The sequence below is a fragment of the Anabrus simplex genome, chromosome 5, assembly GCF_040414725.1.
Source record: "Anabrus simplex isolate iqAnaSimp1 chromosome 5, ASM4041472v1, whole genome shotgun sequence".
NCBI classification, from domain to species: domain Eukaryota; kingdom Metazoa; phylum Arthropoda; class Insecta; order Orthoptera; family Tettigoniidae; genus Anabrus; species Anabrus simplex.
This window is the reverse complement of record NC_090269.1, coordinates 42,709,762-42,725,884: the sequence shown is the minus strand read 5'-3', so window position 1 is coordinate 42,725,884 and position 16,123 is coordinate 42,709,762. Positions and strand designations below refer to the sequence as shown.

Sequence of the window (16,123 nt, the reverse complement as noted above, 5' to 3'; positions counted from 1 at the left end):
GACCTGGTCAGGGATGGGATGAATGAAGCCCCCAACTTGCGGCGAGGATATGAATTGTGCCGGCTGCCGAGGCCTGTAGCATTCCTCTGGGGCAGTGATTGACTGACAGATTAAATGATAGTGGAGAGTGTTGCTGGAATGAAAGATGACACGGAAAACCGGAGTACCCGGAGAAAAACCTGTCCTGCCTCCGCTTTGTCCAGCACTAATCTTCCATGGAGTGACCGGGATTTGAACCAAGGTATCCTGCGGTGAGAGGCCAGCGCGCTGCCGCCTGACCCACGGAGGCTCACACCAGGCAAATGCTGGCCTTAATTAAGGCCAGGGCTGCTTCGTTCACTCTCTGCCAGTATTTTTCCATCTTTTCTCCTACTTCTTTATTGTGTTCTTCTGTATATGTTCTCTTTTCTCACTAGTGCCCCCCCCCCCTCCTCAGTAACTTTAAAACCGCGGAACTTACATATAGGAACGCCCACTTTAGTCAAGTCCAACCTCACTTGTCGGAATCATTTAAACTGTCTTCCTGAATAATTCATTCTCTTCGTCAATCTGTTATTCTCCATCCTCAACAAGTATCCGTAGAACTGTACCTTTCTCATCAATTCAACCACTCCTTCTGTTCTTTGATATAATTCTTTATTAAATTCGAGTCTCCTCTCTCCATGTTTTACATTTGGACCTGTAAGTTTTCTGAATATTTTTATTTATCTCTTCCGGATATCTTCAAGCCCACGTTTCCCAATCATATCCAATGTTTCTGCTACATACAGGTACAAAGGTTTAACAATAAGTGTCTATATGCCTTTTTCTAACATAGTTACGCCCTCGTTGGACCACGTTTATTTAGGTTTCCAACCATGTTTATGTATATTTGCCCACATGTCCTTCATTCTCTTAATGTAAGTGTTTCTTCTGGTACCCTCCAGTCCTGGATTTTTTGCTTAAAGATGCGTCTAAGTCATTTTTTTTTCAGTTATCCCGCTCAGCCTCAAATAATCACCCACTGCCTGGTGCCATCTATAATTTACTATAATCTATCAGCTTCATTGTCCGTACTGATAGTTTGAGAGTTTTCCACCTAATAAATACTTTATATAATAAAGTGTCTAAAATATTTCAATCACATTAAAACACAGTACCGGTTTCGACCTGTTAATTAGGTCATCGTCAGCTGCTGATGGACCTGCTTATTCAATAACGATTCTACATTGTAATACATTACTTAGACTAAACATGAATGCCCATATTCCAATAAAATATAATCCTATGACGTTAAAATATAAAACAGGGTACAGTTTTTGAAGTCTATAAAGGCTTTGACATCCTTGTCACGTGAAAGCCACACGTTCCATTAAAATATTATATTATATTTTTCTCGGCCGAATTATTATTATTTAATGTGGATCCGGAGTATTTGTAAGAGGCAGCGATGTAGCCGAGATAAATGAATTAACGTATATTGTGATGTGTAGCAACTTCGGCCGAGTAGGTAAGCGCATACTCTTGACTGGCGGAGACGCAGGAAGAAGCTGGAAACCATACAGAGACGTAAACTCTGGCTCCGAATATTTTATCAATCATCCTTTGGCTTAAGATGGAGCATAATCCAGTCGTCAGGTTTAGATAAAGCAAAAACCAAACCAAACCCCATGAAACTGCAGCCCTTGAAGGGCCTTGGCCTACCAAGCGACCGCTGCTCAGCCCGAAGGCCTGCAGATTACGAGGTGTCGTGTGGTCAGCACGACGAATCCTCTCGGCCGTTATTCTTGGCTTTCTAGACCGGGTCCACCATCTCACCGTCAGATAGCTCCTCAATTCTAATCACGTAGGCTGAGTGGACCTCGAACCAGCCCTCAGGTCCAGGTAAAAATCCCTAACCTGGCCGGGAATCGAACCCGGGGCCTCCGGATCAGAAGCAGGCACGCTACCCCTACACCACGGGGTCGGCTTAGATAAAGCACCCGGAATATAGTTTTAGACCACACAAGTTTTAGAAAGATTGCTGGATTTAATAGCACTAATTTCCAGTTTTTTGTAGTTCAAGAGTTTGTTAACGAGGGAAGCCATAGGCCTACTTTCTAGTGTTGATACAATCAAAGGTAACTTACAAGCTTTTCAGTCTGTAGAATACACAAGATAAATATTACGCCTAAAAATATCCAAAGGAAACACACTATTAAACAAGGATTAAAAATAGTGTTTTATATTCCTGAATTACTTATAAATGAAAATTCTTCCCTTCAGTTAATATTGTATGTAAAATTAAAGACAATACGTTGGATCAGGTTTGAAAAATATTTCACAAAATGGAATTATTACGGAGAAACTGGAATAATAAATATTCTTATTGTATAAATCGGTGGTTTCAAAAGTACGGTCTGTGGACCCCCAGACTGAAAAGGTTTTAAGTTTCAGTTCAGGAGTTTTCAACTGCTAACAATATTCTGTTTAAAGACCTTTCACCTGTGAAAGAGATCTTAATAACCCATACTTAATTGGTTTTACTAATTGTTTTTTTCTACAATTTTATTTCAAGGTCGGACTCGTGTGTGGATAGTGAGGTGAACAGCGATGTGACATTCCTTGTGGGTCAGGGTTCGGAACTCAGCCGAGTTCCTGGCCACAGAAGCGTGTTGGCTGCAGCTAGTCCTGTATTTCGTGCCATGTTTGAAGGCATGTTAGCTGACGGACCCATTGTGAACATCCCTGATGTCGAGAGACGTGCCTTCGATCACTTGTTGAGGTAAGTCAAAATTTATCTACAGTAGAACGTCAGTTAACCGGAACAAAGGGTAGAAAGGTGGTTTCGCATATAAAAGTTTCGGGCAACATTGAAAATGAAAACCTACAACCCGTTTTCCAGTCATTGACCGGGTCAGTGATGTAATGAATGAAGCAGATATAGGCTGGTAGTACGATGGGGTCGCCACTCCCAAAGTGATTTATTAATGACTGATAAATGCTATGAAATGATATTGGAGAGTGTTGCTGGAATGAAAGACGACAGGGAAAACCGAAGTACCCGGAGAAAAACTTGTCCCGCCTCCGCTTTGTCCAGCACAAATCTCACATGGAGTGACCGGGATTTGAACCACGGTATCCAGCGGTGAGAGGCCGACGCGCTGCCGTCTGAGCCACGGAAGCTCCCTCGGACAATATTAAAATGTCATTTTTAGAAGCTAAGAAAAGTTTCTTGGCGTTTTATGCGAATGTAAATAAAGACAATATATATACAAGTGCGGCATTTTCAAGGGCAAAAGATCTCTGCAGGTCGACGCTCCGAACAAATAGCATTAAAAAAACCCGGTATTTTAATAAATCCAAACTACTGTACATATCTAGAAAACAACCGATGGTGCGTAGTGCATATATTTTAACGATACAGTATAAAATTATTTTGTTTTAAAAAATCTTCTAATTTTTTCACAGTTTTCTAGCCGCTATGCCTTGCTACCGTTCCATTAGCAGAACGTCAGAAAGCGTCACATCAGACTGAGTTGTCAATAGAGAAGGGAAGGAGGCAGTCAAGGTCAGAGTCCAGGCATTCCATTACTTATCTCCTTCGGCATAACAAAACAAACGATATTTCTTTATTTAATTTTAACTGAAAATATCGTTTCCGGTCGTTTTGGTTAAACTGTATTTCGGTCAAGTATTCCGTATAACAGAGGTTCTGTAAAAGTTGCGCCGTGAAGATTCCGCGCCGGGAGTAGAAGTCGTTTGACATCTGTCTTAACCAACTGCTACCTGCGTTGCACCGCAGGGGCTTATTTCCAGGTCCAGCAAATGGTGTGAATATCTGTAGTACTGATATTTTGAAATTAATATATATAAAATGTTATTCACTCTATCAATGTTGGTTTCTTGCGCATTTAGAAGACCTGCATCGTATTTATATCAGTGTGTGAAATGTGTATAGCTGCGTAGTTTGACTTTATTTACAAACCAAGTGTGGAAACATGGAATCAGTCTTTCAGTCTTATGAAGAATATCCACAGCCTGTTTGTAGCTAACTGACAGGGTCAGGAATAGAATGAATGAAGAATGAAATACCACTAAAGGAAGAAAATGCTGCCGAATGCGAGGTCTGACGTGCTTTTGCAGACAATGTATGGCAAAGGAAATGATAGCGAATTTGTTGAATAAAGAATGACCAGTGAAAACAGAAAAAAAACCTGTCTCACTCTACGTTTCCCCGGACATGCACGCCTTATGAAGTAATAGGAGTCAAGAATGAACCATAGCTACTGCCAAGGAAAGGAAATTGTGTGCCCTGGTGAGGCCTATCACATTCCCCGGGGTATTAAAGATTAATAAATGGCAAATTAAATTGTTTCAAACAGTGATGCTGATATAAAGATGAAGAAATCAGAAATAATATTTTGAAAACCCTGATAAGGGGTAAGTAGGCAGCGGACAGTGTCACATTCTGAAACACGAAACTTCCCTGTGGAATTCCCAGACAAACAAGACCTCATTCTAAGGAGATCCTAGAATGATTAACGACCACGGCGCAAGCTTTACTGATTTTAACTCGGCGCAAGTTTTACGACACCCTACTGTACTACTAATTTTATCTAGGATTACGGATCTATTCGGCCATATCACCCTATCCTGAGCCAACGTCTTCATGTTTTATAACTATTACACCCTATCCGTTGACTGCCGCTTATCAAGGATACTGACCACTGCGAGAGGGTTGCATCAAGTATAACAGTCTGACAAAAGCTGCTGGTTACGTACTTCGCCCTGTACGCATAGACGTTTCTACAGTAAAAACCGGAGTCCGACTCGTTGGCTGAATGGTCGGTTCAGAGGGTCCCGGGTTCGATTCCCGGCCGGGTCGGGGATTTTAACCTTCATTGGTTAATTCCAATGGCCCGGGAGCTGGGTGTTTGTGCTGTCTCCAGTATCCCTGCAACCCACACACCACACAACACTATCCTCCACCACAATAACATGCAGTTACCTACACATGGCAGATGCCGCCCACCCTCATCGGAGGATCTGCCTTACAAGGGCTGCACTCGGCTAGAAATAGCCACACGAAATTATTATTATAGTAAAAACCGGAACACTATAGTCTTGAGTTATTTATGAATGAAAATTCTTCCCCTCAGTTGATATTGTATGTAAAATTGAACACAATATGTTCGATCGCATTCAGAAATATTGAAAAAAATGGAATTATGGAGAAACTGGAATAATAAACATTCTACTTGTATAAATCAGTGGTTTCAAAAGTGCGGTCTGTGAACTCCCAGACACTTTTAAGGGTCTTAAGAAAATATAATACCATCATTTTCTAAATTTTATGTTCAAGATATAACGAAGGGAATGATTAAAAATAACCTGATATATAGTGTTAGGGATACGGCGGATTAGAACCCCAAAAATTTATGCAACCCATCTACATTATTGCAGAGCAGGCAGATGCCACTTGCTACTTGCCAAATATATTGCATTCTAACCTACTACTCCTTAAAAAAATCCCAAGGTCTGTGAATCACAAATACACAAATGAGAATACTCACAAAATAGCTTTTCTTTATTGTCCTAATTTGTCAAAGGTTGCATATCAACACGCAACTAAAAATGCCATTTGGTAGTGCATAATTACTATTTGTTATTTCTGTAATTATTTAAAACTTAGTTATTACCAGAAAAAACGGTGAAATATGACTGCACAGATCAAGGCAGGAGATATACGAGAAAGTAGAACCAATATCAAGTGTGTTACGGAAAAGAAGGTTGAGTTTCATGGGACATTGGGACAGTTGATGATGGATGACGACAGGTTAACAAAGAAGATATGGAAGGCGACATGCATAACGGGACTGGATGAAGGAAGTTAGGGAGGGTCCGATTCGTTGATTGACTCACTAATCATGATATACCAAGTAATGTTATTACTTTTACCAGTAAATTCATAAGCAAGATTCTCTAATTTTCTGATTCGCTGAGCTTGAATATGATACAATGTTTTACGAGATTGAAGTCCAACACCTATCATACCTTTTGTATGAGTGACACCCAATCTGGTACCTTGCCCTCCTGCCATCAACAAAACACACTCTTCCTTCTGAAATTTGTCTCAGACCTTCTTCCTCATAACACTGAAGTTCACTTTCAGAAGACCTCTTCACTGATCCATATGACTCAGGTGGTATAGGCTTCAAACGATCGTCCAATTTTGCTCCATCCTCATTTAATGATGCCACAGCAGTTTAAAAAAACGAAGTTACCTCTGCCACGTCGATTTCTCGAATATCTTGAAGTAATTGATCTCTCTCGTCACTAGATATGATATCCCAAAACTGGAGAGTATGCTCCTGATCATACTGTACTAAGGTTTTCTTAATACTTTCTAATTCCGACATGTTTGACACTTGTACTATGTTACACGTGTTATGTAAATCACTGAAGAGAGGTAACTACTCCACAGATCCAGCTGCTATGGAGCTAAAGCCGTATCTGTTGACATTTCACATTTGACAGTAGTTGTCTTCAGAGGGTCCCGGGTTCGACTCCCGGCCGGGCCGGGAATTTTAATCGTGCTTTATTAATTCTTCTGGCTCGGGGACTGCACTTATTTCTTCATATCAGACAACAAACACACTATACTACCAATCACCACCAGAAACGCGCAATAGTGATTACATCCTTCCGCATAAGGTTGGCGTCAGGAAGGACATCCGACCGTAAAACAGAGCCAAATCCACATGTGCGACACAGTTCGCACCCGCGACCTCACAGGTGTAGGTAGTAGTAGTAGTAGTAGTAGTAGTAGTAGTAGTAGTAGTAGTAGTTCGGCAGGATTGGAAGGCTATTCGCATAAGAGATAAATGTCCACTAACGACTGTGCAGGATAGATCTGCTTACAAATAGCTCGTCGAAAGTCATAAATGGACCGATACTAAGATCAAGATCCAAATCACAGAAGCGGAGAGAAATAGGAGTGAAAGAATCAAGAGGTATTGGAAAGAAGGAAAACGTGCTGAACAAGTCACTCGAGATCATAATGATCAAAACAATTAAAATAAAATAAAAAACAGTATTAATAAGATTTTATTAAATCCCTATTTTGGAACCGTTGTTTTCTTCATTGTGTGTACACTTTTGAACATTAAAAATACACCAACAAAGATTTTAAATCCCAGGACTGATACGAAATATTTGCTCGAGAATGAGCACTTTCGAGTTGAACAGAATTGTTAACATGGAGAAATTCAAATATTGTGCACCATATTTTACTGTAATAACTTGAAGAAAATTACAGCCTACATTTAGGGGGCAATAGATTCCCAAAGGTGTGCAGTGTTATAAACTATCTTTACAGAGAGAGTTGGCTACGTGGTTTGGGTCGTGTAATTGTCAGCTTGCTTTCAGGAAATAGTAGATTCGAACACCACTCTTGGCAGCCCTGAAGATGGTTTTCCGTGGTTTCCCATTTTCTCACCAGAAAAATACAGAGGCTGTACCTTAATTAAGGCCACACTCATTTCCTTTCCAGTCCTAGTCCTATTGATCCCATTGTCCTCTTAAAACATGTCTCTAAAAATCAAAAAATTCTTATATTTTTAAATGAAGTAACTGCAGAGAGGGGATTCTGCATTACTATTTGTAACTAAAACCGACCCCGTGCTAAAAAGAACTTCAAGGGATGACAGGATGGGGTTTTTAGAAACGTCTTGCCTGTCTATTCACATAAAAAACGGGGCGTGAACAATTGGCCAAGCTTTCTTGTACATAGGGGGAAATTTAGATGACCTTCCCCCACCCTCCTCATAAACTTAGTTCTTTACCTCCACGTTTGCTTACAAAACAAGTGACCGTATTGGTTTTAGCTTTTGTCAGACGATCTCCTAGTTAAGTAGAGTTCGGTGCAAGCGCTGTAATGTCCAAAAAAAGAAAAGCATATTCCGTAAACGGTAAATTGAACAAAGAATGAAACTGCCAAATGTGTGCATTTTAGGTGCAATGTCTTTCATAAAATCGTGTATCCTGCTATTTCTTTCTCCAATCTTTGGTCACCCAATAGGTCAGTTCCATTTACCAAAGTAATCTATAACGCGGGGTAAAACATGCCCCATGTCAACCGCGTTAAAGTGAGCTTCTACTGTTTTAAAAAAGATGAAGGATGGAGTGAATAAATAGTTCTAAATTTGTTTACTTTAATGCCCACTTATCTCATTTTCCAAGACATACAGTCCTTTGCTAATTAATTCATTCATTCATTCATTCATTCTTTCGTACACTGTTTCATATGCCAAGAGTTCGGTGTTTTCTCACCTAAACATTTCTATTCTTAACATTCACAAAGTATTAAGTATTTTCTGTTTCTTTGCAGGCATATGTATGGTGAGGAGGTACAGCTGCAGTCTGTGGGTACTGCCCTGACTACTCTGTACGCTGCACACAAATACCAGTGTGAAGGACTTGAGAGGCTGTGTATCACCTACCTGTCGAGTCACCTTGATCCAACGTGTGTGCTGGACATATACCACGATATGCTCTTCTACAATCATGCTGCGGACACATTGTCGCAGGCTACCATGCAGCACGGTAACAACTGGGCTCCATCTGCTCCTCCTCTCAATCCTGATGACATACCCAGTGACGTTCATCAAAATGTGAAACAAGAAGTTCCAGTTCCTGTACAAACCAAAACCTTCAGTACCAGTACATCTATCTCTGCCTTATATGCAGAATTGTTGAACAACTGTCTTCGGTACATAGATTGCCAGGCAGACCAAGTTTTGCAGCAGGAGCAGTTGGAAGAGTTGAACGAAGATGAACTTCGTTTCATTGCACAGAGGGACACCTTGGGTATATCTTCAGAGCAGGTTCTCTTCAAGGCCCTAGAACGATGGTGTAACTGTAAGTGCAAATGCAATCAATGGGAACTGTCTCCTGAAAAACGTCGCAAAGCTTTGGGTAAAGATCTACTTTTTTCTGTTCGTTTTCTATTGATGACATCTGAAGAGTTCATGAGTGGACCAATGAGAAGTAAGTTGCTGGACCAAGATGAATCTAGCATCTTACTTCAACATATTCTCAAACATAATGAAATTCAGAGGCCATCAAAGTACCTTGAAGATGTCCTACCTATGTTACGAAGACCAAGGCAGAAGCCTACTCCATTGGTTTCAGAAGCTGGATTTGACAGTGCCCAGTCATCGTGTGGAAGCAGCAAGTCTGCATCCAGTCGAGGAAGTCTCTCTGGGACTTCATCAAAAAGTTCTAAGAAAGAGCTAAGGAGACAACGAAGGCAGAGAAGAATCGAAGAGAGGAATTTGGATGAAAGGAAACAAACTTTCACAGATTACTTCTTCAGTTGTGTTGCATGCATATTTGACTGACAAAGCAAAACTATCCCAGCAAAACTTTGTAATGAACATTTTGTTTCAAAGAAATTGCCAAAAATTAGCATCAAATGTTTTGTAAGACTAAGTTGTCATATTTGTTATGGGATTTGCTTTAATTTTGCTGCTCATTTTATACTAGTTGATGTTCCTTTGTATTTATATAAGAATGATAATTCATTCAGGAATAGTGTAATATTAATTATGACCCAGCTATATTTCAGTTTTATGGAATTTTCTTTTGTAGTATCTACAGCATTAATGAAATAGAAAAATAAGTTGTTAGTTTTAGTACCTAATCTGTCAACCTAGAGTGAGCTGCTGTTTTATCATCTCTTATCACACTTCTAATCATGTAGTAGATAAACTATATAGCTTCTTCTGCTTCTACTTCTATAATTTTAGACACTGTTAATTTTATTTCATATAATTTCAATCGGAGACTGTCAATGGAGAATGACTACATGCATTAACATCAGTTTACAATTATTGGTCCAATCTTTATCGAATAAAGTAATTTAAAACATTTTGTAAAACAAGTTGCTCACAACCTTCTTGCAGTATGGTGTGCAGTTTCTTGTTGAACGGAACATCAAAACTTCTAGTAACTGCTATGTACTGGTTTATGAGTTGGATTGATGGAATATATGGCTTGGAAAAAAAAAAAATTTGGTTACTTATGTAAGAAGCTGAATTGTATTGTAGAAAAATGTATATGAAAGATACAATTTGCAACTCTAACATTGTGCTATAACTGCCCATATTTTCAGTGAGAATCAATAAAATTCAAGCATATGGTACCTTACAATTGATGTTTACTGAAGTGGAATTTAAGAGTCTGAAATATTTAGACCATTGATCATATTTTCAACATTCATTTACAGTCTCCATGCCAGATTCTTATCCTTTATTTTAGTGTACTCTTCCTATATGTTACATGATCTCTTAACTTTCTTCTTTTCACTGTCTATTACAATTTTGTTCTCTGCTGGAGACTTGTTAAGTAAATCAGCCTTGCCTGCTCAGTCTAGGGTGAAAAGTTTAGAAATTATGTTTATGAGACTGCTTTCAATCATCTGTTCAATATTTAAAGTGAAATGCCTGATTTTAATGAGAGAGAGAGAGAGAGAGAGAGAGAGATTTATTATCTAGTTTTTGTCATTGTCAACTGTGATTAACATGAGTGTTTTATTAAGAAATCGAAAGTTTAAACTAATTAAATGTTACCAGATGAGAAAGTGTTTACAAGTTATAAAGAGTATATTACTGTTAATAATAATTTGCTATGAGCAGTACCTTCAATAATGTTTGTCTTCAGTGGTGCATTAAGTTTGAAAGTACCATAAATGAAAGTGGACATCTAATTGGTGGCTTCTACTTCACTTCATGTGTAAAAATGTAATAGTGCCATGATTGCAAATTCAAAGAGGACTTGCTGTGCAATTTTTGTAGAACTTGAGATTCTTCATCACTCTGCATTTCCAAAGATTATTTGCCAACTCTTGGAAAAGTTAAAATAATAAAAATAATATTAAAAATAACCTTATTGTAAGTGCTATTGTGGGAGAAACCTGGTACCTGCCTATAAGATACATCAAATAATTCCCTAATCTGTAAATCTGTTAAGGTGTAAGTCAAATTTAAACAAAAATGGAGGGGAGGAAATAGAGAGATGGGGTTGAAATCTCTGAATTAACTGTACCACTGAGTATTTTCTGTTAGCTCGTAGGTTCAGTGCTAAACGACTTATGAACTAAATATGGTGCTTTGAAGATACTGTTCATATTATAAATTTGAAGTGATGAGGTGCAGGCACCAGTAAGTTTATATTTTGTGATCGATCAAGTTCTGTAAATTTCAACTGCTTGTGAAATTTGTGATAGGATATTACTGGTGCTCTGTTGAGTTATAGATAAGGTCCAAATTCTATTTTTGATCGATTTTTGATATTTGAAAACATTCATTGAAATTAATCTGTATTGTGTATTCTGTTCCAACTTTAGATTAAATGTACATATATATACTACTGTGTAATTCTAACTAGTTCATTTAATCAGGCTTTGGGAGTCAGAATATAGAAATGATTATGGAGGAGTTAGGAACAGTAGCAGTCATTCTATTAGACAACATTAAAATACATTGAAAAATATGCAACTGATGAATTGTACTTCCTGTTCCTATTAAATATAGTAACAAGCAAAAACTTGTATAATACACAGATTTCTTTTCTGAAGATGCTAGAATTTATAAGAGCCTTTCCTTGTAAATTTGTTCCAGTGCACAAATTCATCTAATGTATTTTAATTTCTTACAGTTAATGGAATTCAGTGAAAGAATTACTCTCAGTACCTGGCAACAAAATTGATGCAATTTTAAAAAGTATGTTCTTCCTAAATCTCATCCAACAAAATTTTTGTACCATAATCTCGACAAAATCAGTCCAATAAATGTGTAGCTTTTCCCCATTACTAAGGTTGGAATGGACTATTTGTTACATAGTTATGATGGTACAGTTATTTGGAAACTGTCAGTGAAATATAATGAAAATGGTGGCCTACAGAGTATTATGGTCAACAATGTAAATAATCATTCAGTTCTGGTATGATTCAGGTTTTAGTTCATAATATTGTACTAGAAATTTAAAGTACAATTAATTTTACAAGCTGCCATAAAATGTCTATATTTTAAGATGAAATACTCAGCTTTTGTAATACTGTTCGTGATTTTGATTCAATAGGTGGTGAAAATATTTAGACTTGATACTTGTCATCTAAATGTACCAAGAAAGAAATCTAGTCAAAAATGTCACTATTAATGTTAATCATAGTACACACAAGTATGCACAGAATATTGCCATACCTGCAAACAAAAATTCTGCTTTGACGAATTCAGCACTGCTGTATTTTTTCAAAAATATTTTTTTATCATGTGCATAAAATTCATACCATTTACTGACCAATATATCATAATAAATGTTTTATAATCAATATATAGGTACACATAATATAATAAAGTTTGTAATCTTGTTTTAATAGTAAGTTATGTGTGTGTTGTCCATAATCGGTTCAGCATAATAAAGATAACAGTTTAACAAAATGAAATATTTTTTGGAATGTGCAAATTATTTTAAAAAAGCAGATGCTTACTTGTGATGTGTATGTAAAGCCAAAACCAAATAAAATATTTCTATACATTGTCTGAGATCAATGTGTTTCATTGTCCTTTCTTCCTGAAAAACTTCCAACATTATAGCTATTATCATTTACAGACTTGCACTTGGAACTTTCATTTCTATAAAACTAAACTTACACTGGCTATATATAGAAAAAACATTTCACATTCTTATATAAAATTAAATGGCTCTTTCAAATATCAGGTTGTTCTACTTTTGATTTTTCAAAATACTAAACTAGTGGACCGCTACTGCTCCGCAGCATTAATTATAAATGGGTTAAATAAAACTTTTTGACTTGCTTGTGGTCAAATTGTTTTGCCTGCCCTTTTCAATATTTTTATGAACATTTAATATCAGTACATATTTGATTCATTCATAATGTAACTTATAACTCATTTTTCCATAAAATATTCACTGTGCTTCTATCATTTGGGCATATCTGGATCTTATCATTTCCAAACGATCTTGCCCAAGATAGTTCAACATACAATTGGCCATGACTCAATACTGGTTCGGGTAAGTACACGCACACTTTTTCAAGAATTTGTCCCTGTGCTTTATTAATGGTCATACAGAAGGCTAGTCGACTTAATAACTTCCCATCTGTGCATACGTCGATTGTTTCCTCTTGGCAGCATGTAAGTTATTCAGAATGTTCTGCCATCTGTTGAGTACATTTGGAATCTGTGAAAGGCCAAAATCAAAGAGTATGTAGCAGAGAATGGTATTCTTCAATGATCCGAGGAAGTGTAGACTCTCTGACTTCACAGGTAGTAATCAAACATGGCTCATGCAATCGCAATACTAAGGATGAAGATCACATATATCAGAATATTAATGAAAGTGTTAATTGCTTAGCAACCTGCTAACTACAGAATGTATTGCAGGCTAGGGCAAGTTCAGCCTTTGCCTTCAATTACTGGAGGGGTAATTTCATGATTTAATATTAGGATTATTCAAAGTTGAGTAAACGTGGAGACTTATCAATAATTGATTATTCTTTTCTTTCTTAATTCGTTTACCATTCAGGGATTGGTTTTTCTCTCGAACTCAGCGAGGGATCCCACCTTTACCGCCTCGAGGGCAGTGTCCTGGAGTGTGAGACTTTGGGCTGCGGGGATACAACTGGGGAGGTGGACTACTATCTCGTCCAGGCGGCCTTCCCTGCTATTAAGAACAGGGGCCTTGTGGAGGGGATGAGAAGTTAGGAAGGGATTGACAAGGAAGAGGGAAGGGAGCGGCTGTGGTCCTAAGTTAGGTACCATACCAGCATTTGCCTGGAGGAGAAGTGGGAATCCAATTCGAGGATGGCTGAGGTGGGAATCGAACCCGCCCCCCCCCCCTCTACTCATTTGACCTCCCGAGTCTGAGTGGACCACGTTCCAGACCTCGTACCACTTTTCAAATTTCGTGGTAGAGCCGGGAATCGAATCCGGGCCTCCGTGGATGGCAGCTAATCACACTACACCACAGAGGTGGACGTCTAATTATTCACCAGCAGATAATTCCTGAGAGAAGCAAATCGGTCCAGTAGAATGGCCGGATGGATTGGACAAAGCTTTTTTAGTAAACATTTTTAATGTATAGGCTAGATAATAATAATAATAATAATAATAATAATAATAATAATAATAAGAAGAAGAAGAAGAAGAAGAAGAAGAAGAAGAAGAAGAATAATGGCTTGCTGCAGGTCTTTCAACTTGTCGCGCATGGGGTCCTACGTAGGATGAAATATAAAGTTGAAGACTGCACACACACAAAAAACCAGTTTCGGAGCCAAAGGATATAATTCAATGAAGATTAAAATCCCCTACCCGGCCAGGAATCGAACCCGGGATCCCTTGGACCGAAGGCTAGCTGTTAAAAAGTTATCCATGGAGTCGGACTTCATAACAAAGAACCCTTTTCTATTTAATTTGATTGACATTATGACTGCCTTCTCAGCAAGGTGGTCGCGGTCCAAACCCCTATCAATGCATGTAGAATTTTTGAAGCTATATCATCACTTCATTGACAATTCACGTAAAACTGGAAGTCGCGTAGCTATGATTACGATATCAACCGTCGCAAATTTGTTTGGTTTCTATATGATTCTTAGATGTGAGAGATATTTCTAAGCTTTCAGTTTCAACTTGTTCCAGTTGCAAAATATTTCTACAGATTTTCTGCTCGCAGATTTATTTCCGTGGCTTGTAATATTTAGGATGGTCCACCTCAGATATCTAAGTCACTAACAATAAGGGGCACATGAAGGAAAGTTCATTATGTGCCCCGTTCTTTAATAAGCACAAACTGTCTGTATTTAAAAATTTAAAATGTATTTGAGGAGTTAACTTTCAAAACTGAATATCTCCAAAAATTTCAAATTTCGAGATTGATTCGAGACTCTCGCGAGAATCTCGAGACCACTCCTACTGTGCTGCGATTTGTGTGATGTTCCAGTAACTACGAGCGTAATGCCTATTGTACACCATTAAATTTCTCTTTCAATTCAATACTTAACAAGAAAGATTGTCAAAGATTTTTCAACATTGCTGAAGGTTTGACAAGATTTGATAGAATTAACATGGAGGAAAAGTCAAAGTCAAAGATACCCGTCTCCCTTAATCTCGAAAACCATAGATTAGGGAGAGGGTATTGTTTATTGCAACCGTTTCATAATTTGTGATACATGCAGTATACAAAATTAGGAGTAACCTGAAATAACTATTGAAATTGTGTTAATAAATGGTACATTCAATGAATATTAATATAAACACAGATGATTAGAAACTGAACAGAGAAACAATAACCTCAACTGAATGTTGAAGTTGCGTTGACAGATGGCACTTTGAAAGAAAAGAGGAAAAGCAAACAGCAGTTGTGATTCTTGGACTAGCAGTGGAATGTATTCTTAAAAAGAAGAGAAACGCGAAATAAACCATACTTTACGTGGGGAAAATATCAATGCGATCTTCAACATAATTTTTGTAATGCATTTCTTCTTCTTAATCAGTAATCCTCGTTCGCGGCTGTTTTATTCATTTGATTTAGGTACTCTACGGAGGCCAGTGAATATAGGCAGGGGTTGGCCCATAGTTAGCAATTAATACACACACAACATCCCTCTGTCAAGAAGACGAAGCCATTTTTGTAGATTTGATTCCCGTTCCCGGCATGTCTAGCGTACACCGTTAATACTCCAATTCCATTGGTCAATTCTGTCAAAGACTTGGTAATTGTTTAATCTATTAGAACATGTTCTAATTCACTTACAAGACTTTTGAAGCCTTCTCGATACTCAACAAGTATTGCAAGTGATTTGACAAGTAAACTTGTGAAGTATTCAATTTGACAAAAAAAAAGAAACGAGCTCTGTAGCTGCAGTCGGTTAAGTGCGGCCAGTATCCAGTATTCGGGAGATAATGGTTTCGAACCCCACTGTCGGCAGCACTGAAGATGGTTTTCCATGGTTTCCCATTTTCACACAGGCAAATGACGCGGATGCACCTTAATTAAGGCCACGTCATCTTCCTTCTCACTCCTAGCCCTTTCCTGTCCCATTGTCGCCATAAGACCTATCTGTGTCGGTACGACGTAAAGC

At 38.1% G+C, this 16,123-nt stretch overlaps 1 protein-coding gene across 4 annotated transcripts in view; it reads left to right on the top strand.

Annotated features, from left to right (window-relative positions):
• Positions 1–12,568, top strand: part of LOC136873716 (BTB/POZ domain-containing protein 2) — a 770,371-nt gene extending 757,803 nt beyond the window's left edge. For all 4 annotated transcript variants that reach the window (XM_067146852.2, XM_067146855.2, XM_067146851.2 and 1 more), the window contains 2 exons: positions 2,537–2,743; positions 8,351–12,568. In XM_067146852.2, the coding sequence (XP_067002953.2) occupies positions 2,537–2,743; positions 8,351–9,362 (1,219 nt within the window). In that variant the 3' untranslated portion in view covers positions 9,363–12,568. The remainder of the gene's footprint in view (positions 1–2,536; positions 2,744–8,350) is intronic.
• The last annotated feature ends 3,555 nt before the right edge of the window (positions 12,569–16,123 follow it).